Here is a 21,668-nt window from a genome sequence, read left to right as displayed (position 1 = left end):
AAAAAAAAAAAAGAAAAAAAAAGGAAAAAAAGGCAGACACACAGCAACTGTAGTAAGACTTCCATCTCTCTTTCTGCTAATGATGCTGTTCCAAAAGCAATGTGAGACAGCTATAAAAGAGATTGCTAGGGTACAGACTGACAGCTGCCTAGGAAAGGGCATTAGCCTGCGATCATCAACTACACAATTTATGTCTGTTTTCCTAAATACCTACCTTCATAAATAGGATTTTGCCTTTAACAGAACATAGTAAAAAAAAAAAAAAATCGCTGTGGCTTAGCTTTTTTTAATTATGTATGTCTCACAGTGACAGCATGTTAGCAAAACAGGTTCTCAGAAGCGTATTTCCCTAGGGGGCTTTTTTATTGTTATTTTTGTTAATGGATAGGTGTCTGTAAAGAAGCAGGGTGTGGTATGTGTGGGTAGTTGTAATGAGTAGTTTCTTGCAGGATTCCCATACAGAAGTGAGAGGTTAACTGAAGCTCAGTGTATGTTCTATGGCCACCCAGAACCCTGTGGGCAGACGTGAGTGAGCTCAGTTCAGGCAGCGAGCAAGTTGCTATCCAAAGTGGGTCTAAAAGTCAAGCACCAGACTTAATTTGGCAGCCTCTCTGAAAGAACAAATCTTGCCACCTGGAAGGCTTATCAGCAAGGGATTGGTATCCTGCGTACCAGAGCAGCGTGGCTGCAGCTGTTCTCAGAGAGCAGACAGAGCCCACATGCCTACTCAAAACAGACCAAGCAGGCTGGAAGATGCTCTTTCTGCAGCATGTAAGTGCAATAGTCCAACAGCGCTGCAGTGGAGATTGTGATGGTACTGATTTACCTACTGTTTGCCACCGGCCAACTCACATCTTACAGGCAAGGTGATGAAGTGTCTCTGTCACAGAATGAGGAGACTGAGGTATTGGTACAATATGTCACTGCTACGGGCAGCCAGGTCTTCCCAACTCCATCCTGGTGCTCTGGAAAAAACTCCTGCACAAGGAATATGGAGTAATTCACTGGGCAGGTTCAAGGGAAAGTAGTATTTCCCAATTATAAAGAAATATGATTCATTAATGACAAAGACACTGAGGGTGAGACCTAAACACATATTACTGGTTTCCTTTCACTCACTTCCCTCTTTTATCTCCTCCTGTTTGATTAAGTGTCTTGCATTAATTTAATTGTCCTTTCCCTTTTCCATCATTCACAAGGGCATGTAAGTGAAAGGAAAAAACAGGTGGTTTTTTCAATGAGTCTTCATATTTATAAATGACAGTTTTATCCTGTTTACTTGTGTGTTTGCTATCTATATACACAGTGAAGACTGGCAGCTATTTTCAGCTCAATAGCAATTGGTTCCTGTTAGACAACAGCAAATGCAGTTTCCTTAAAATGTTCTTATTCAGGGCTAGTCTTTTTGTGATTATGGATGTTTGAAGCTGTCTGGCAGATGAGAACTGACTTACAAAACAATCAGTTTTGCCTTACTGTCAAACTTAACACTTCTTTAGGTTCAAGAACTTAAAAGTCTATTTAATAATTAACTGAAGAATGGTGCCTTAAATTTAGTCACATTTCTCTCCTCTTTGAACCAATACTTCCTAGTGATAAATAGCAACTGTCTTCTTGACATTTTGGAGGTATTTGCACATAAAGGATTGACACTCTGGGAAATCAAAATGCTGAGAGACATAAAATGACTTAGCAAGTCAGGGAAGGATCCAAGAATAGACCCACTCTCTCTAACCTGAAGGTGGGCCTGGTCACAATGCCAGAAGGCTGTGTGGCCATAACCTTACAAGTCCTGAAAGGCTTGAGTGTCACTGTGCAGTCACTATTTTTACCAGGTGGTATCCAGGTTTATCTTTCAAATGTTCTTTTTAACAACTTTTTCTGGCTCTCACACCTCTTTATTGTTTTCCCTACTAATACATCTCCGTCTCTCTGACACATCTGACTGAAGCAGTCCAGAAAATCTGATAGACCTTTGTCACCCTGTGTTTGTAATCGAAAGTTGTATGCATTTGATCTAATAGAACTTCTGCTCATCAGAATTCTTGGGCAAATAAAATGTAGCAACCACATTCTTCTTTCAAGGGACAGGTCTCAGAGAATGCTTGGATGACAAGAAAATATTCATGCATATTTTTTGTTTTTATATGGTTTTATTTCAACTTACTGTGCTATGTGACACACTGCAATTGTGTTCAACATCAGGCTTATAGGGCATGGGCATCCACTGATTTTGGAAGATTGGTATTAAAAAAATAGCACTCTTACATTGCACTAGTAAGAGTAACTTTGTCTTCTTGTGAGGAGCAAAAGCTCTTCTAGCACAGAAAATAAAAATACTCTTCTTGAGGTTGCATATTGAGCTCTAAACTTTCAAACTCCTTTTTTTCCAGAATGTAACAAAATCATTTTGTAGCCTACTGAGAAGTGATACTCTGTGGTTACGCTTCATCACTAAATGGATTTTAGACAGGCAGTTATCCAATTAACAATTCTTGTATTAAAAGTAGTAACAGGCAAACATTTTAAGCATGTGAGACACATTCCTATGGTGATTGCCTAGTTTCTTTCTTGCTTTTGTGGCTTGCCTCAGAAAAGCCTGGATCCTCGCTCATTGTAGTGGTGTAAAATGTTGCGGAGCTCTCCTACCAGTGTGTATGATGATTTTTGTGTCTCCTGACATTACTATTAAGTCATTCTTTTTTTTTTCTTATGGCTCTATTTCCTGACTGCTTGCTGGGTGGGAAAAGATTACAGTAGTTTTGTTTTATTTTCTTAACATGTCTTTGACCTGCCAAGTCTCACACATTATCTAGCAGTGATACTGTTTGTGTTCATGCTGAACAGAGCACAACATTAAGTATTTTTTTAAAACAGTGAAGCAGGGGCAATTTTAGAGCATCACAGAAAGGTAGGATCAGTACAGTTATTTAGGGTTTTTTTTCAGGGCACGTCTAGGCATGAATGCCATTTAATATTTTCTGTCTATGTGGGCTCGTGGATTAGAGAGAAACCCACCTGTCCAGTTTTCCAGGAGCAGGCATATCCTGTGACTTGGAGATTGCTAAGACCAATGACTAAATCTGAATTTGTTTTCTGTTAATGACTTGATGAGTGTATATTTTAATCCAGATATTTCATACAACAAGTAGTTTGTATATCTTTCTGGGGCTGGAGATTTTTTTTGTCTCTTTTTATGTTTTTTAACAACTACTATTACTTATATACGTGCCAGTGGGTACCAGAACTATTGTAAATTAGTGTAGAGTAAACAATACAGTACATAAAAAACAATGCAAGACTAGTAAAACGTTGCAACAATGCCCTTAGAGATCAGTAGAATTTCTATCCAAGACTTTGCATTTGCAAATGAAAAAAATTTTTAATTAATCTCTTTTGTAGAGCGAGGGAGAAAATAAATTAAAAAAACTCTCTTTGACTGACAAGGATACCCTTCAAAATAAAGTTATTTTCTTCAAATGCCCTCTATGTTGTCACAATCCTATTTAATAAATATAGCATAGCCACAGCATTGAAAGTCTTGGGCCCAGCAAGACTTCTATCCATTAATAACCTGTTTGTTGATAGTATCTACTTGATGATACACATTCACATCTTCAAAGCTCAAGGTGGGCATTAGTAACAAAACACAGTGGTCTCTCCTCAGTATATCCTACAGCACCTTAAACATTCAAACATTTTAACACTAATGTATGTCTGAGATGTATTCCTTCTGTTTGTCACCTGCTGGATTCTTGTGACTACTGTAGAAGAAGGGCTTGAATTTTCTTGAAAGAGATTTTGTGTCTTATGCTTTCTCGGTGTATCACTTCAGAAATAGAGGGTTTCTGATGAAATTTTGTTCTGTGTAGTGTTTCTTTTTCTTGCATTGCATGGAGTTCACATAAATATTATAATATGGTCTAGAGGGAATTGGTGCCGTATCTGATGGGTTTCAGCAACACATTCAGCACAGCTGGAATCAGGCTTAATGTGTTTAAATTACCATAGAACTTAAAATTTGAAGTCTAGATATAGTATTTTTTAACAGAATAAAAATGTTCCTAACTACTGAGAAAGAAGTGAACTAACAAATATGCTGACAGCAGAAAAAACATAATTAGTGATTTTTGGAGCCCACTGGAAGTCAGTGATTTTATTCCAATCTCATAGTTAGGGAAACAGAGAGAAAGCAATGTAGCTGTAAATAGAACATTTTCTCCAAAGTCCCAGTTTCATCAAGAAGATTTTTGCCTCTTTTGCCTCAATTTCAGAAAGCAGGTATGATTTCACATGCAGGGCTATTTCAACTGAAAGAAGCCTTATTATTAATCATAAGAAAAATGTCCTTGTGCAAATATTGTTCTACTGGATCAGAAATTAACAAGAGCACAAAGGACCAGAGCATTCTCTGAATGCTGTTACCATAAAAACAGGAAACTCTTTAGTTACTGTTGGGCAATCCATCGCTGAGTCTGGCTGTGCAATCCTTACTTCAGCTGAACAGCCCGTGTAAGAAAATGCTCTTTATGAGTAAGAGTAAACATTTTCCTAATTTTTGAAACCCTAACAAACAGTTCTTTTCAGACTTGAATGAATTTCTTAACAGTATCAGTCATCTCTCTGAGTTTATTACTCATAGTGCCCTGGTCACACCACTTTATCAACACCAGTCACCATCGTATTGCTGTTGACTCACAGCAGTTTCAAGGCAATGTCTTAACACCTTTTTTCCACCCCTGAAGTGATACAAATATATCCACACTAATAGTCATGGTAACATGACTAATATAAGCCTGTCTTTTGATTTTAACTTACTTGTTGGATATCTTGAATTGATTTCTATACTATGAGGTATCCCAACATCTCCAGTCCTTCCAGAGCAAGTAGTTTTATGAGTCAGATGAATTAGCGGTTTCAGGTACTGATATAACAAAGTGTGTCTAAGACATACTTTTAGGTTGTTCAAGAAAGACAAGTAAGATCTATGCACAATGACTGGTAGCAGATCACCTGGAAGAGTGGTTCCACACTGTCAGCTACTTCTACTGTTTCTGAGAGACATCATAGAATCACAGAAGGGTTTGCGTTGGAAGGGACCTAAAAGATGCCCCTCCATGGCAGGGATTCTACTCTCTAAATCATGGTTGCTCAGGGCACCATCCAACCCGGTCTTGAGCACTCCCAGGGATGAGGCATCCAGAGCTTCTCTAGGCAACCCATTCCAGTGCCTCACCATCTCCACAGTAAAGAATTTATTCCTAACATTTAATTTAAATCTTTCCTCTTTTACTTTATAACTGTTCCCCGTTGTCCTATCACTATCTGCCTCTATAAAATGTCTCTCCCTCTTTTTTATAAACCCCCTTTTTGAGTACTGCAAGACTGCAATGAGGCCTCCTCAGTGCCTTCTCTTCTCCAGGCTGAAGAACCCCAACTCTTTCAACCTCTCTTTGTAGGAGAGGTGCTCAAGCCCTCTCATCATTTTTGTGGCCCTCCTCTGGACTTTCTCCAACAGGTCCATGCTCTTCTTATGTTGGGGGCCCCAGAGTACTCCTGATAGGGTCTCACTCACAAGGGCAAAGTAGAGGGGGAGAACCACCTGCCTCAGCCTGCTGGCCACAACTGTTTTGATACAACTCAAGATAAAATTGGCTTTCTTGTCTGTGAGCACACCCAGTTGGCTCATGCCCAGCTTTTCATTCAGGAGGAACCCCAAGTCCTTCTCATCATGGCTGCTCTCAATGAGTTGTTCTCCCAGTCTGCACTCTTATATCCTGGACAGATGCTTTGTCTAGTGCACGTGCCAAACAGCTTCATGAATTTTGCTTCAAATAAGTAACACCTAACCCTGAGATTAGCTCGGTTGGTTAGAGCATGGTGCTAATACACCTAGATTGTGGGTTTGATCCCTGTATGGGACATTGACTTAACAGCTGGACTCGATGATCCATGTGGATCTCTTCCAACTCAGAATATTCTGTGAAGTAAGTAATATCCTTGGTGAGGGAAAAATATTGTGCTTTTTTAATAATAAATTAGTAACTATAGGATTTTCTGTTCATTAAGGTGGCATATTCCTGATTTGCTATTTGAATTGAATCTTGCTCAAAATGAAGCCAATGTCATCAAACTCATTGTACCTGAATTGAGGTCTGCCATTGTGTCATTTGTCATTCAAACACTGATTTAGTTCTGGTTGTTTTGTGAAATCCAGCCATAGCTCATTAAGATAGAAGATTATTAGAATCAACAAGCATCACCGCAAAAGCACTGGCTTCACAATGATTCCAAGACTTTTGGGAGACAATGATGCATCACTGTTTGAAGAGGATTGCATACAAGCTCTAATGCATGGTCTTTACATATCTCCACTGCCTAAATGTAGGATTTAATTAGGTATTTGATCACAGAATACCAAGGCCACACTGCCAATGCTTCTTTCTCATTCTTCCCTCAAGCAAGTGAATTGTCACTGCCTTGTGTGAATTGTTAAGTTTTTACCACCAAAAACTCCAGGAGAAGTTGCCTGCTTGCCTAGGTATTCTAGTTGCAGGCCCTGCCCTTGTATTAGGGAAAAAGCAGAGGGAGTAGTGGGTGTGACAGTGTTCTCTTCCATTGTCAGAAGGTTGCGCTGACTTAAGACAGCATGAGAACTTTACCATTGACTTCTATAGATAATTTCTTACATTGTGAGGCGTATTCTAACAGCCTTCCTCTTTTCAGTGTGTCTACCAGAGTAATGTTATCTTTGTTTCAACTGGCTGGCTTTCAGAGCTTTTGAAAAGGTTCCTGAAGTTCCTTTCTTTCACTGGATAAGCAACAAAGTAGGGAGTAGGCATAAGGCCCTTTGAGCTCCAGGCAGGGGATTTGTCTACTGAGAAACTCTCTTTGTCAACTGCTTTTATCCCAAATAACTGAATCAGTCAAACAATGAAAATCAGACTTCAATTATTATTCACCAGCTTTGTTTTGTATAAGTTTCTTCACCTGGACTGCGTGGAACGGATCCAACTGATTGTCTTCACAGTCCCTGTTACTCAGCCTTTGGGGTTAGACTACTCATTGTACAGCCTGAAGCTCTCCAAGTATTGACAATGGTGATTATGTTTTCATCATTTTGAGGGGGACATATCAGATAACTAACTGCAGACTATGATTTCACTGCCTGCAATTTTTCCCCTGAGGTGATGCACAGCTGTACCATGTTCCAGTGGAGTCTGAAAACTTTCAGCTCCCTGCTGGGTGAAACTGTTACAAAAAGACTAATGTTAATGTCATCAGCAAGGAAGTTTATCATAAGTGATGACACAGTATAGGCTCACTCAGGATGTTTACCAGAACGACAGTTGCCAAGTATATTTGAAAGAGGCATTAGCAGAGTTTTTGTCTTCCTACAGCAACTGCTGAGGAATGAAGTATATTTCTTGTACTTACTTGCATTTTGAGTGACTCTCTGAATGCTTGATTTATTAATAGCACCACCTCCACTCCCATTTTCCTTAATTAGTAGCCAGGAGAGCTATCAATTAAGAGACTGAAGATTTTTAGCCATCAGTAAACAGATACAATGACTTTGGTGACCAGTTGGCAGATTCCTTGAGAACAACAATTTAGAAGGAGTTAACAGCTTGAGCTTTGTCCCACATCCCATCTCCATTGTGCACTTCCTGAAGTAATGCAGAACTGTAAGGAATACATGTTAACATTTGGTGGAGAAAGGAGAACCTTCTACTGCAGTGTATCCCTGTCTGGCCTCTGTGTGTATCTCCAGCCACATCTCTCTTCTTCAGTGCAGAGATCCACTTCAGCCCACTTGGACCTCAAGGTTAGCATGGCTGTCTCATGACTTTTTATGTAGTTAGCAGCACACAGGAAAGTGAAGAAGCTACACTCTTATTTGCTTTTTCAGACTAGGTTACTAGGTACTAAAATATAACTGTAGTATTAACAGCTTAGGCACAACTTCAAAGGTAGGTCTGGCTGTATACTTTTGGATCTATGGAGAGTCATCTTCACTTTCTTGTCACCACACCCAACTGCTAAGAATATGTTGTCTCTATTTATAGCAGGAACTCCTTGCAAACATGCAGGTAAATTCCTTTTAAAATGTTTTCCAGGACTTTATAATAAGCCAGGTGCACAGAGAATTTTTTTCTCACAGAATATCAGCTATCTATTAGGGATATAGTTATGTGGGTTTTTTTTCTCTCCCTTCAAAATTTTCAAAAGTTTGAACATTTTTTATGGCAAACTGAAATGAAAATATGACATTTCAAAAAATTCTAGACTTTGGTCTGAAAAAAAAAACACAAAAAACTTTGGTCTAAATTCCTTAAAACGTCTATATGTATTGAAACCATGTAAACCTAACTTTCTTAAATTATTTTATTTTATTTTGTGCAAACGAACTATTTTAGTTTCAGAATGAAAGGCAGTTTCAACCTGAAAAACAAACCTCTTATTTTGCTTTATTTAAGTATCCACAAGGGATACTTTGAAAGCCAAAAATATGTTTTATTCTCACTAAATCTGGAAATGTATTTCCTATAAATCATTGTTAAGTTTCACTACTTGGCAGTACTCCAAAGAAAGTATTTCATCAGACAAATCCCAAGAACCTGTAAAGACTGACTTTCACTGTCATTATTTGAAAGAGCCTCAGTTATGGTGTAGGTGCCTATTTCCAGGTTTATCTCCTCTTTAGAGAATGGTGTTCAATAGAAGAAGAATATTGTAATTGGGAGAGCACAAAAACAGCGCCCAGCCACACTGAATGATTACACATGTTGTTTGATCCTTGGCGCCTTTTTTGTTGGGATGGTAAAGGACTACAGCTGCACAGACACAAGTTTGCTTAATTCACGTGGATCTTGCAGAATTTGACTTCTAAATTTTGATCAGTGTGTAATCATCCTGAGTCCTGTTTTCCCAGCACAGTTTTCCTTTCCTCATCAAGCCCTGAGGGATTCAAGTATAGGTGTGTTTTAATGATGTCGACACGTGTCTATTAGTGACTGTGGCTGGGATTAATGAATCATTTTGCATAACCTAGCAAACAGCTATCCAGTGGTTTTCATCACTGACTCGGGCTTTAGTCCAACTTCTGACATAAAGGCAAAAGCCTCTGTATCCTGTTACAGTTGCCTGGGCTGCAAATTGCTTGAATGAAGTTTTTTACTAATAGACTCTAAAAAAAGATGGAATACTCAGCAAACAATAATGCCTTACAGGCCCATGTGTATTGTAGTGTATTAGGTAATCACTGAATGATACTTTTCGTCCATTTAATTTCTCACAGATGTCAAAATGGCAGTAATTGGGCCAACTTAGTGTATACATTGACAAAATTTCTTGGATCTTCAAATGCTTCATGAATCCATCCCGTAGGAAATTTTGTATTCAGAGGGCATTTCCTCAAGTCAGAAGTAAAATATGCATTCTTATTTAGTCATGAAGTAGTTTTCCTGAGAAACAGACATAACTGGAGGTAGGTCTGAACTGAGAGATAAGATCTGGACTGTCCAGACCTCCTCAGATTTTAGGACTCATATGACCCAGTTTCTAGATTTGCCTGGAGTTACTAGGATTTTTTTTTTTTTTTAAACAGATTTTCATGTGTTTCCAATATGTCACTTTTCTCTACTTCATTACTAACATGCATTTAAAGCAGGTGATAATATTCAAAATGTAGATATCAGTGCTAAGCTAGTGATTGTTCCTGTTCAGGAGTGTCAGCACAAGATTAAATAGTCTGTAATTATAAGGAAACATTTACCCATATGTATCTGCCTAAAGCTTGAAATCAGTTTAATAAGTTTAGAACGAAGTTCTTATAATAAATGTAAATCCTGTATTCTATTAAAACAAACAAATGGAAACTATATCCACTATGAAACCTTTAGTTCTGTCCCTGTTGTCAGCCCCAATTTATCACATCCTGGTGACTTATCAATCATCTTGAACCGCAAACTGAAAAGGAAAATCCCCATGAAAACAGCACACTAACATTTCCTCGTTGCCATGAGATTCAGACTGCGGTTTTACCAAGAAGTCTGTTAACACGTAGTCTTCTGCACACTGTCGTTTCAGTGGGCAGGGTTTTTGCAAATCTTCCTCTTCATTTGCTTCAATGTATCTCTGCAGTCGTTAAAAGATTTTTTTTTTTTTTTTAAACATAAGACATCATCCACCTTGAGAATGAAACCCCTAGGTGTTCTCCTGAAAACAGTGAAAAGCATGGAGCAGTGCATGAAATATCCATATACACTAAAAATCTTTATGGAAAATCAACTCCAATGGGAAGAGTTGCATGAGTCAGTGTTACTCATTATGCATAAGGGTTGCAGAATCAGGGTGGAAATAGAAATTGCACCTGATTTCTTCCTGTGGCAGTTTCTAACAAGCCTCTTGTATTAATAATCAGGGTGTAACTCACACTTCCATGACAGGACAATGCTCTTTATTTTGCCTAAGATGATTCTATACCATCAGTGGGCTCTAGCTAGCAAATTGTCAGGGGAACTAAAGCTAGTGATTTTGACTTACAGGTATTAAGTGAACATGATTTATATATGTGAATGTCAGTAGTCAATAGAGAAAGGTTTGCATGCAGCTGCTTGAGACAGGGCATCAGAAATCTCAGAAAAGATGGGGAGGAATGGCCAGTATGGAAGCTAATGTTCTCCATGCCCCACTCAGCACGGACTTAGGGGCATTCCATGACTTTGGACTGTGTCACCCAATCTCATGGTCTGGATGAGATAAATGATGATGACAGTTAAGACATGTTTAGCACTTTTTGCTTTTTAAAGAGCTGGTAGCAAATCACGTGGATGTCAGGGAAAGATCGTGGCCTGTCAGCACCCAAAGCCAGACAGCTCTGAGAGGGGGCAGGAGGGAAGGTTTGGGTGCTGTTTGGGATTTTGCTGAAAGTCCACTCTGAATCACTCCTTTGAAGCTTCAAAATGGTTAAAGGGATCAGTGTTTGACACACAATAAGAGTTTTGTATTTCCTTGTCTCTTGAAACAGAGTAAAAATCCATCTTTTGCATAACTATGTTAAAGCTGGTTAAGTAACGTGAATAAAAAATTAATAGATTTGGTCTTCCTACGCTAGGAGGAATGTTCTGTCTTTTTCCTGGAAAAGATAGAATGTGTGTTTATATTTGGATTTAGCAATCATGTTTCTTCCTTAACTCAAAATTAGTCTGTAAGCCTCATCATGGAAAAAAGAATTTAGGTATTAATTTGATTCAGGCTCCATCTTTTATTTTTGTTAAGTTTTCTATTGATATGATTAGAAGTTTTTTCATTACTTCAATTAAGGGTCCTCATTGTCTGGACATTAAAATATGAGACTATAAAGTAAAAATACTGTGCTACCAGGCAGATCTGGATTGTGTGCTCTGCATTTGTATTTTGTCATTTTTAAAATGTCGTAATTACTGTCTTCAAAGACTAGATGTTGAATTTACGCAATTTGCTTAGACTGTGAAATATCGTGTGAGTTTTAGGTACTGTCATAGTTCTTCCATATTCACTGCTTCATGAACAGTTTCTATAGTACAGCAATGGTGCGTTTTTAATGGTAGGCGTAGAAGATATCATCAAAGTGAAAACAGACATGCAGTCTCAGCGTTACTTTAGGGCACAGTGCCAAGGAATTGAATGGCCTTAAACCCAGTTTTGAGAATTGGATTGCCACATTTTTGCCTGGGGTTTCCTGGACACCCCCGTGATCTCTCATGCTGCATGAGCAAGGCTTCCTGAGAGCTTTGGCCCTCTTGTACGGGCATGCAGTGCAATTGGGCAGCACATGTGCAAGAAGCCTGATACTTCCCAGAAGTGTCCTGGTGTGCAGTATGCACACTGTAGATCCAGGCTAAGCATTTCCATGACAATGTACACATGCATAGGCATGTAGCCTACAAGTAGTTCCATTAAACCTATTTGTGTAAATAAGCCTAATTTTTTAAACTGTTGAAGTCTAAGGAATTGGCTCTCTGAGTGGAATTCTGACTATGACTGAGTCCCTGGGTATTATTGTAGTGTTTAAAACTGTGAATGGGCTGAGGTTTGATGACAGTTAAATGAACTCACTCTAAATTAAAGTGAACTTCACTTTATAATTCAGTGACTCTTGGATTAACTGCTATCAAATGCCACCCAAAACAAGTGTTTGTGGTATCTGCTTTCACAGTTCTTCAGAAATTAACCTAAAGTTATCAGAAAAGGTGTTGATGTTCCAGGCAAATCTATCTTCAAGAGCACTGAGCCTGTTACTTTTAAGTAATCAAACAGAACTTCATGATTTTATCCCCAAACATAATAATAATAAGTCCTGGACTTCACAGAGTATGTTTCATTATTAATGAATTTAGGCCTGTTTTGTTCTACAGGGAAGAGAGAATAGAGAAGGAAAAACCAAAGAAAAGCTTTTTTCTTGTCTAAGTCATTTATGTTTAATACATCTACTGACTGGACAACTTCCAAGATAAAGTCAGGCTTTGAGTATGAAACATTTGTAGCTAAAGTAGAAGTCACTTGCATGGCAGCTGCAAGAGCAGCTCCATCCCGTAGCAGTAGTCAAGGAGGCACATCCCTCTATGCAGAGCAGCTATTCCTTGTGCTGTCATAAGGGAACATCTACTGGGATCTGCACCCTGTGGTTTGTTGAGTACGTCTGTGACACTGTGCATCACACTGGTGATGACTTTTCAGCATGTGGTGGTGTTCAGTCAGGAGTGTGGCCACAGAAGGTCTCAAGTCCATCAGCTATTCCCAGGACCAGTGCTGTGCACATCTGCATCTGGCACTTGTGGGGAGCACTGTCACAACTGCAGAATCATGTGTGGGAACTTGCTGAAACTAACCACTATTGCAGGACATTAAGTCCCCCAGGAAAGAGAAATGTAATTTTTAGTGTCCTCTTCCACACAGGTTCCTCATTCTTGCCTTCAAAACCTCTTATGACGTCTGTCATCAGAAAAATTTCTACAGAACTATTTTTTCTTGTAAGAAAACAACTGAGTCAACCAAAAAGGCACTTTGAGAGAGTGTTAGTCCTGCATGAATTTTACAAAACTAAAAATTAGATGTTCTTGATTCCTTTAATAACACGATAATACAAACATTAAGAATTGTAATCAGCAGACACTAAGAACTATAATCAGCAAGACTGTTAAACAGCTCTGCGATGTGTATTGATTTTGTCTAAATTGAATGGTTTTTCTTCAGCCAAAATACTGGGCAGGGTGGGGAGTGGGGGGGGAGGGAGCAGAGATACTTTTTACATTCTCCTTGGGGAAAGGTGATCCGAGTAACCATAATGATTAACTCTGTTGCCTATGGTAAAAGTCTTCAAGATTGGATGCACAGCTTTTGAGCTCCTTTGGACAAGCAAACATCAAAACTATTGGACTCTACCCAAGCTATGAATAATGATTGTCTTCTCATACATCATACAGTCTGGGTCTAATCTGGTGTTTTATCTCGTTGATTGTTTCCTGTGAGCTACATAAAGGAATGTTCCTTGCAGTTTACACTTAGTAGATACACTGTACACAGCATAACGTCAGTTTACCAATGAACAAAAGTAGTTGAAGAAAGAGTGAATGCCTTATTTATTATCATTTGCTTTCACATCTATACTATAGAAGAAAATAGATTGTCAGGCAAAAATGACATTAGGAAAGTTGCTTGTTCACACAGTATGTGTCAATGCAAATGTGTATGAATTGCGTTTCAGGTCCTTCAGGAAAACAGTTATTATATGTCATCTCTTTTTTTCAAATAGATGGTACAGACACACCCTTTTAATATTTGGAGAAGACTGGTCTATTTTTCCCTTTCTTGCATGTAGAACTTCCACTAAAATTAAGATGAATCACGCTCCTCTTTTCACTGGGAATAATAGGCTACTCCTATTAAGTGTGCTTTGCTGTTGTCATTCTAGTCTGGAGCTGCAATTGCTTTTTTTTCTCTAGAGGGAAAGGTGGGACAAAAGCAAAGTTAATTCACATTGCTTTGAAGTTCTTCCACGATTTTTCTCCAAGCACGTGATTGTTCTTATTTGTACGATTATTATTATTGTAATATTATTATTATTATTAACTCTGTTTTAACTGCTCCTGTTAAAAAAAGATGACAACTAAATTTTTTTTCCCTCTCATTTATCAGTCACAGGCTTTCCCTGGATTATGCCATTTTCCCACTGTGCTTGCTGCATTATGTAGGCAGTATTTTTCCAACAAAAAGGTGAATGGAGGATCATCTCCTCAGAGCCTCTAGCCCTCGTGCCTTTTATTCAGTTTTTCTGATGATTTGTATGAGGTGCTCCCCTCACTCAGGCTTTGCAAATACTGCTTGTTCAGGGTTGCCAGGCTTAAGGCCAGAAAATTAATTGTATGTAACTCTATAACCTTTTTTTTTTTTTTTTTAATTTTATCCTCATACAGTTTGCCATTGAAATTTACTTCCATGTGCAAAACTTTACAGTATTATTAAGTTAAAATCCATCCAAGACATCCTTTAGCATTAAATAAACTTACTGCATTACATATTGAAACTCTGACGTGAGTTGGCTGTAAGATGTTTGTGTGAGAGCATGAACTCAGCAAAAAGAAACCTTTCAAAATGGAGGGAAATATTGTCAGATGAATGAACAGCTGGCAAGAAATTCATTCATATGAACTCTTATATAATGTGTATTTGACACTTCTTTATCTGCCCCAACAGACTGAGTATGAAGAGTTTAAAGATTATCTTTCAGGAAATATTTAACAGCATACTGTTGTTCTAGTTCAGACTTACTCAGTTTTTGTCTCAGGTAGACCATGCATGTAGGTTTTATCTCAAGGAGATCATGAACCATCAAACCACTTTCTGCTTTTGTCTAGCACATAATAGGAACATGTAACTTGAACTGGTTCCGAAACTAGGGATTGACATATATATTCATTCACTGTAAAGGGATCACAATAAGATAATTAAGGAGCTTTGTGATCATAAAAGCTCATATTATACACCATTTCATCTTTAAAAAAAAAATCTGTTATGAATGAAATACTTTATTTTCAAGTACGTCTGATTATTCAGTTAGTTTTGCAGCAATGTGGCTTCCAAGACCTTCACAAAGTGTATCTTCTGCACATTATTGTTAATGGCATGTTAAAAGTGCTAGATATCTCACAAAAACATGTTCTATTGCTATTTTTGGAAAGGCTGAAGATTTGGCTTATGCCTCAGTGCAAAGAGGGGAAGTATGAAGAACTTGACTGAAAGTGGTAGTGCTTTTTCTGAATGAATTGGTGGCTGCTGCTTCTTGGTGGTTTACGTGGAAAGTACTATACTTGAAAATAAATAATTTCATTTTATTTATTTCATAAGTAAATGTCTTCAGTGAAGCACTAGGTCGAACAACTTGTAACACCTTTTTTTTTTTTTTTCCTTTGATAACAGAATTCAATGTAAGTTGCAGATATGGAGGAGTTTTTCATGTTGAGAAAAATGGTCGCTACAGTCTCACACGACCTGAAGCAGTCAAACTCTGCAGAGCTCTCAATAGTACCTTGGCAACACTAGAGCAGCTGAAGAAAGCTCATGAACTTGGATTTGAAACTTGCAGGTAAAGAAATTCTTGAAAAAATAAGATACCATGACAAGTCCATGCTATAGTGCAATAATTACATTTAACTTCCTGTAGCTGTTAAGATGGTCGTAGCAGTTAAATAAATTATATTGTGTAATGAACAAAACATCTTTGTGCATATGTTTGTTTTGGGTCCAGTAATAAATAAGTCCTTGATGCATATGGTTTTTACTAATTATCTTTTAAAAAATCATAATCTCTCACAGATAAAATCTAAATAAAATCCAAATGTAACAAAACATTGACAGTACAATAAACTAATCAGGAAGATGTTCAGATCATACTGTATCACTGAATAATCAGTAAGATAAGTACGTGAAAAGTAAGGACCTAATGCAAAGTCAAAGACTGAGGATGGTATATGTGGTATACAAAACTCTGTCTTGTCAGGAACAGTAAAAAGCAGCAAGTATTACCATGAGGGATGAATTCTTGGTATCCCAATGAAAAAATGGCCACAGTATTAGTGCATCCTTATAATCTGTGAATGGAGAAGTTTCAGAAGACAGACATAGTAATTATTAAAAAAAACCAAACCCACATTGTCAAGTGACTTAATTACCCTCTGTAATTAATGATGTGCAGGACAACAAATTCAGAAAATACAGACTCTTTAGTTCCACAAAAAAATAACTACATCAAGAGACTAGAATTTACATAAAATTTATCATTCAAAAAATCTAGTGAATACTAGTACAACAAAATCTGTAAGGATAATATGTACCGGCTGATACAACTTACAAGGGTTGTAGAAGATTCTTTGTCACACAAAAATGTCATCAAGATGGAATATTTTCCCTAAGGATGCCCTCTGTTTAAACACTAATCGAGTCAATACAGTCCTGTGGTCTGTAAATACATCAGACTAGATGAACACGTGATCTTGTTTTAAAAAATACATAATAAACTTACTATGCACAGTGCTTTGAAAACTTTCTTATACTTATAAATGTCATGCACTACTTTTGATGTCAGCGTGTGATGTTCATTTTCACAAGTATTGTGGTGAAAGATGTGAACAAAATTGTCAGGGAACAGTGGACAGAGAATTCTTAGAGGATTCTTCTGTGAGAAGTGGGAGTGTAATTTAAAATTGTACTACATGAAGACTAGAAACAGTTCTTTACTCTGAGGGAAAAGTCCTTCATAACATAGTAAGCATGTTCTTTTTTTCTGACATAAGAATATGAACATACATAGCAGTCTGAATTGCCCAGCACTACATAATATGTAGAGATCAAATCCTAACTAATGCCCAGGGGTAGAGATTTCTAGTGCTAGTAATTATGAGTATTCTGCAATATGGAAATTTTTTCTGAAGTGAAAATATGAAGTTAATTGAAAGAAGAAGATGGATGATTTTTTTTTTTTTTCCAGTGGGGAGCTGTAGTTTTTTGTTAATTTTACAATTTTTCCTAATTCAGAGTTTACCAGAGGACAGATTTGGACATGTAAGGCATGCAGATAGGATTCCTTCCTCCTGGCCAACCCTCCCTCTCTACTTTCATTTGTTGATCCTGTGCTAGAGGTCCTTGTCAGTAAGCCTTAGCTCTTATCAAGCTTGAGTGGGAGAGGAAAAATATACTGCATATAAAAATACATGTCAAATGGTGAGTGAATAGGATGAATCAACAGAACATAACACAAATAGGTCAGTAATGTTTTATAAGGTGTCAGCATTGCAGGCTCAGTTGGGAGTGTGAGTAAAGTCATTTATAAGTCCACCTACAAGAGACTTTCAGAATTAGATGTACCTGCACATAAGACATGTAACTGGAATGATGTTCATAGATAAAAAACTGCAAAGCTATGACATTTACTCCTCCGTGACAAATCATACCTCTCAAGAAGTGAAACAAAACCCAAACTAAGCTCCAGTTCTTATTACGATTCTGTCACATCTCCCAGTTAAATACATGGGAATCAATCAGGTGTTACCGGATTGCAAAACAGTAATAATGTACCTCGTGTAACTACAGTCTTCACTGAAATATGTGAGCTCTGTACACAATAACCACATTGTTCAACTGAAAGATAGAGTAAGAATTTGTGGATGAATGACTGTTGTATTTGAATATTTTACTAAGCTGTCAATTTTTGCAGAAAATGATTTATGTTACAATCATCCTTTAAATTTGCTCATAAATTGAGCTCCCAACATTTCATTTCTGTGTGAAATGTCACTGAGCATTATGTTATGTCAAAGCAATGGAAATGTGAATCCTTAAAGGAAAAGCCATCCTGTCTTTAGTGTCAGGTAATACAACCTCCCAGTGAACAAAAAGTGCACTTGCTTCCCTCACTTTCACTGCCTTGCTCTGGTATCAACTGCTCCAGCTAATAAGATGGTTATTTAGTTAAAATGGATTAAGTTCTAGAAATTACTTACAAAACAGTGTTGAGTGGTGGGAGACTGATGTAGCTACATGTGAGAAAGTAACACCTGAATGAAACAGGAACAAAAAAAGTATGCATAAATGCATACTCTTTAAAAAAATAATGGCTTCTTTGTAGCTTCTTCATGTTTGAGATGCCATCTACTATAGTAAGTAATATGGTTTATTTACCTCTGTCCTTCACAGGTATGGTTTTGTAGAGGGGCACATTGTTATCCCACGAATCAAGCCCTATCATCTTTGTGCAGCAAATCATACTGGCATTTACAAACTTCCAGCAAATACAACTGGTCGGTATGACGCATATTGTTACAATGAGACAGGTATGTAGGTGATTTTATGATGTATTTTAGAAAAAGATTAACTAAAAATAACATATGTAATCTCCTATTTAAGGTACTGGAATGAAGACTTCTGTAATAAACATTATCCCTTTTTCAGCTGAGGAGAAATACATTTTTTTCAGACTCTAGAAGTGTAACTATTGGGCCAGCAATGAATTTGACCCATTTTTTATTAGTGTGTTTTGACCTGAACTTTTTTTCTGCCCTTGGGAGTAACTGAGTAGCTTCAGAACAGTTCATTATAATGGCTTAGTGAAGTGAATCACTGCAGCAGTAAATCTGAAAGACGTAACTGTTGTCAGTGCTGGCATTCAGCTCTTCTGTTCATGCACACATGAGCTTCTGTAGGCAAGAACAGTTACTTGTGTTCAGGAATACTAGGAGTGGCTGCCACCTGCAGCAGCAAGGGCCATCCCAGGCCCATGGACATACATGGCTGCTGCTCTCCTGTTTGTAGGTTTATTCAGTATTTACTTAGGCAAATCTCCATTCAGACATTAGGCAGCTAGATAGCAATGTGGGTCAGAAGCAGACCACTTTCATGTAAGGTTTTGAACTTTTTAAGAGATAGAAATATTTTATTAAATTTTTAGGAAAATATAGGTAGTCCATGACAGATACTGAACACAATATTTTGAGATAAAATCTGGACTAGCTTCAAATGGCTTGAGTTTCTGTAGATTATGACATTTAGAGACGGCTCTTACAGAAGGCTCTAGGAAAAAATCATTGTTTGGATGGCAATGACATTTTTTTTGTTCTTGGTAGTCATATAATTAAAAATTGTTGCATTGGCATAGCATGTGAGCTGTGGTTCTCTGACACTCACAAATGACTATTCTGCTGCTACAGTGATGGCCATTGCTCTCAGAGTTTTAAAACTCCTTCCAAGTATTATTCCCTTCCAGCAGCATGACCAGGTATCTTACACACTGGCCCCAAGTGTGGCTCTTCATCCCACTGGAGGAAGCAGTGCTCACCAGACCAGGGCACACTCTGCCTGTGCAGAGCCCTCTGTGAAGAGGACAGTCTCCACTTAGGGAGGGTTAGGGTTGCCACTGCCACCGTGACAGTGGGGCTGCCTGCATTGAAGCTGGGTCATAAGGCTGTATTTTAACTGACAATGACTGCAACTGTGTTCTGGAGTGGCTATGGAAATGGAGAGTCTCATTGTTAGCTGTCAGAACAGTCTTGAAGTGCCCCACCTGGGAAGGAGCAAAAAGGGAAAGTAGGTGCATCAGTGAATAACATTTGTTGGGAAATTTGTTTTCAATTGTCCTCATCTGAAGCTGATGTTTTGTGATTATGTACAGTAAAATGGGTATACATGTGACTTTTTTATCCATTTTCTCAAATTAATACTTCTTATTCTCCTTCTTCCACAGAAGCAAGGGATGTAGTGTGTGAACCAGTTGAAAAACTAGATACTTCTCTCCTCAGTAATCAAGATGAAATAGGTACTGTACTGATTAGAAAAAACATTCACTTGCTCAATTTTTAGTAATTGATTATCTTTTTTAACAAAAACAGTTGCTAATATTAAAAAATCAAGCCAAACACACACACACACACACACACAAAAAGTCAAGAGGCATTCATAAGAAATTAAAACAATTAGTCAATTTGTTTCCCCTAAATCTTATGGAGCTTGGTTTGAAACAGGGTGCTACCACTTTTTTATATAGGTATTTGACATTTTAGCATCTCAGAGGTGCTAATATCTCTTTGACACAATGTCTCTTTGGCTTAAGACAGCAACCTTTCTACATCTCGTTTGAGCTGTTTGTTAGGAAAGCAGCTGGAAGTGGAAGAAGATGCTCATAATAATTGGTTCCAATTCCAAAATTCTGATTGACTTTACAAATGCCAAGATTTTATGTTAAAACAAAACTATTTGATGAAAATAGGTGATGCAGGGTAAGCCCTACGTATTTGAGAAATATATAAATTAGCATATATATATTAGACATACTTTAGTGATGTATTATCTAGACAGGTTAGATAGGATGGCAAAAATGGATGAACTGGTTGGTATTAATCCACAAGTGTTTCTTTCTTTCTTTTTTTTTTTAAAAAAACAAACAAAAACAAACAAACAAAAACAAAAACAAACAAACAAAAAACCCAACCAACAAACAAAAACTAAAGCTGTTTAGCATTACTGAAATATAACTATGCAACTCCATGATATTAGCTGCTTAATATCAAGGAGCATAATATTAATTCCTTCTTTCCACAGTCATTGACAATGCAGATGGCTCACGTTATAATGCAGATGGCACACGTCATATCAGTGGAGAGTCCTCAACTTCAGGTGCAGATGATGAAAATGTAGGTAGTGGATCAACTCATGAAACAACTCCCATGGATACCTCCATCAGGAGATCCAGCCCCTCATATTATGGAAGTGCTACTCCAGTCTCACAGCTGCCAGATCACACTTCTGGAGGGGGGGAAAAAGGAATTCCTGGAAAAGACTATGGTAAGGACAGTAGGGTGCCACTATATCCCCTTTAATATAAGTGAGTGAAAGATTACATTTATAGTTAAAGGATATCAGGAGGGATTGAAAAGTACCATCTATAGTTTGTATTCAAGAGAAAAAAAAAAGAGAGAGAATGTATGTCTTTGAAAGAAAACTGAAGTGTTCTAAATTTCTAAGGATTTTTTTGATTGCATGTCAGTATGAAGCATATTTAGAGATAAAGATAACATTCTTATCTGTTTTCTAAAAGGATGAACTGACATTAAATAATAAGAATGAGGAGGAGTTTACAATAGAAGTGATTTCTCTTTGTATAAATACAGGAGATTTTTTTAGGACATCATCTTACTACAGCATAATAGAAAATTCATAGCGAGACAGAAATGTCCAATTAAAATGTTATTAATAACTTCTTTTACGTGGTAAAGCCAAATTCAAATTTCATGGGGCCCTACCAAATAGAAATGCCATATTCTTTTCTATGTATTTTATTTCATCTTTTATGTTTCTTGTGTGGATGAAATTATCTGAAGTTTGAAAGACTAGCTGCAGTTAAACCTAAGGGATACAAATATAAGTCATCCTCTAAGGGTGACTGTGTTTAAAGTTTACTGTGTGACTAAAGTTTACTGTGTGACTACAGGCTTTTTGTCAAATCACCAGGAACTTGCTAGTGAAGGGTAACAGTATTTTGCATCACTATCCTCAATATATACTGAAATAAAAGTAAAAAAAAAAAAAAAAAAAAAAAAAAAAAAAAAAAAAAAAAAAAAAAAAAAAAAAAAAAAGAA

At 37.4% G+C, this 21,668-nt stretch overlaps 1 protein-coding gene across 4 annotated transcripts in view; it reads left to right on the top strand.

Annotated features, from left to right (window-relative positions):
- CD44 (CD44 molecule (Indian blood group)) overlaps nt 1–21,668 on the top strand; it is a 53,216-nt gene that overhangs the window by 4,759 nt on the left and 26,789 nt on the right. For all 4 annotated transcript variants that reach the window (XM_027882210.1, XM_027882209.1, XM_027882212.1 and 1 more), the window contains exons 2-5: nt 15,463–15,628; nt 18,235–18,371; nt 19,778–19,849; nt 20,632–20,874. In XM_027882210.1, the coding sequence (XP_027738011.1) occupies nt 15,463–15,628; nt 18,235–18,371; nt 19,778–19,849; nt 20,632–20,874 (618 nt within the window). The remainder of the gene's footprint in view (nt 1–15,462; nt 15,629–18,234; nt 18,372–19,777; nt 19,850–20,631; nt 20,875–21,668) is intronic.

The sequence above is a fragment of the Empidonax traillii genome, unplaced genomic scaffold (assembly GCF_003031625.1).
Source record: "Empidonax traillii isolate 1590-97213 ecotype Southwest subspecies unplaced genomic scaffold, ASM303162v1 scaffold103:size1334136, whole genome shotgun sequence".
In the NCBI taxonomy this organism is placed as follows: domain Eukaryota; kingdom Metazoa; phylum Chordata; class Aves; order Passeriformes; family Tyrannidae; genus Empidonax; species Empidonax traillii.
The sequence above is the reverse complement of the archived record's forward strand: the minus strand, read 5'-3'. Positions and strand labels throughout refer to the sequence as shown.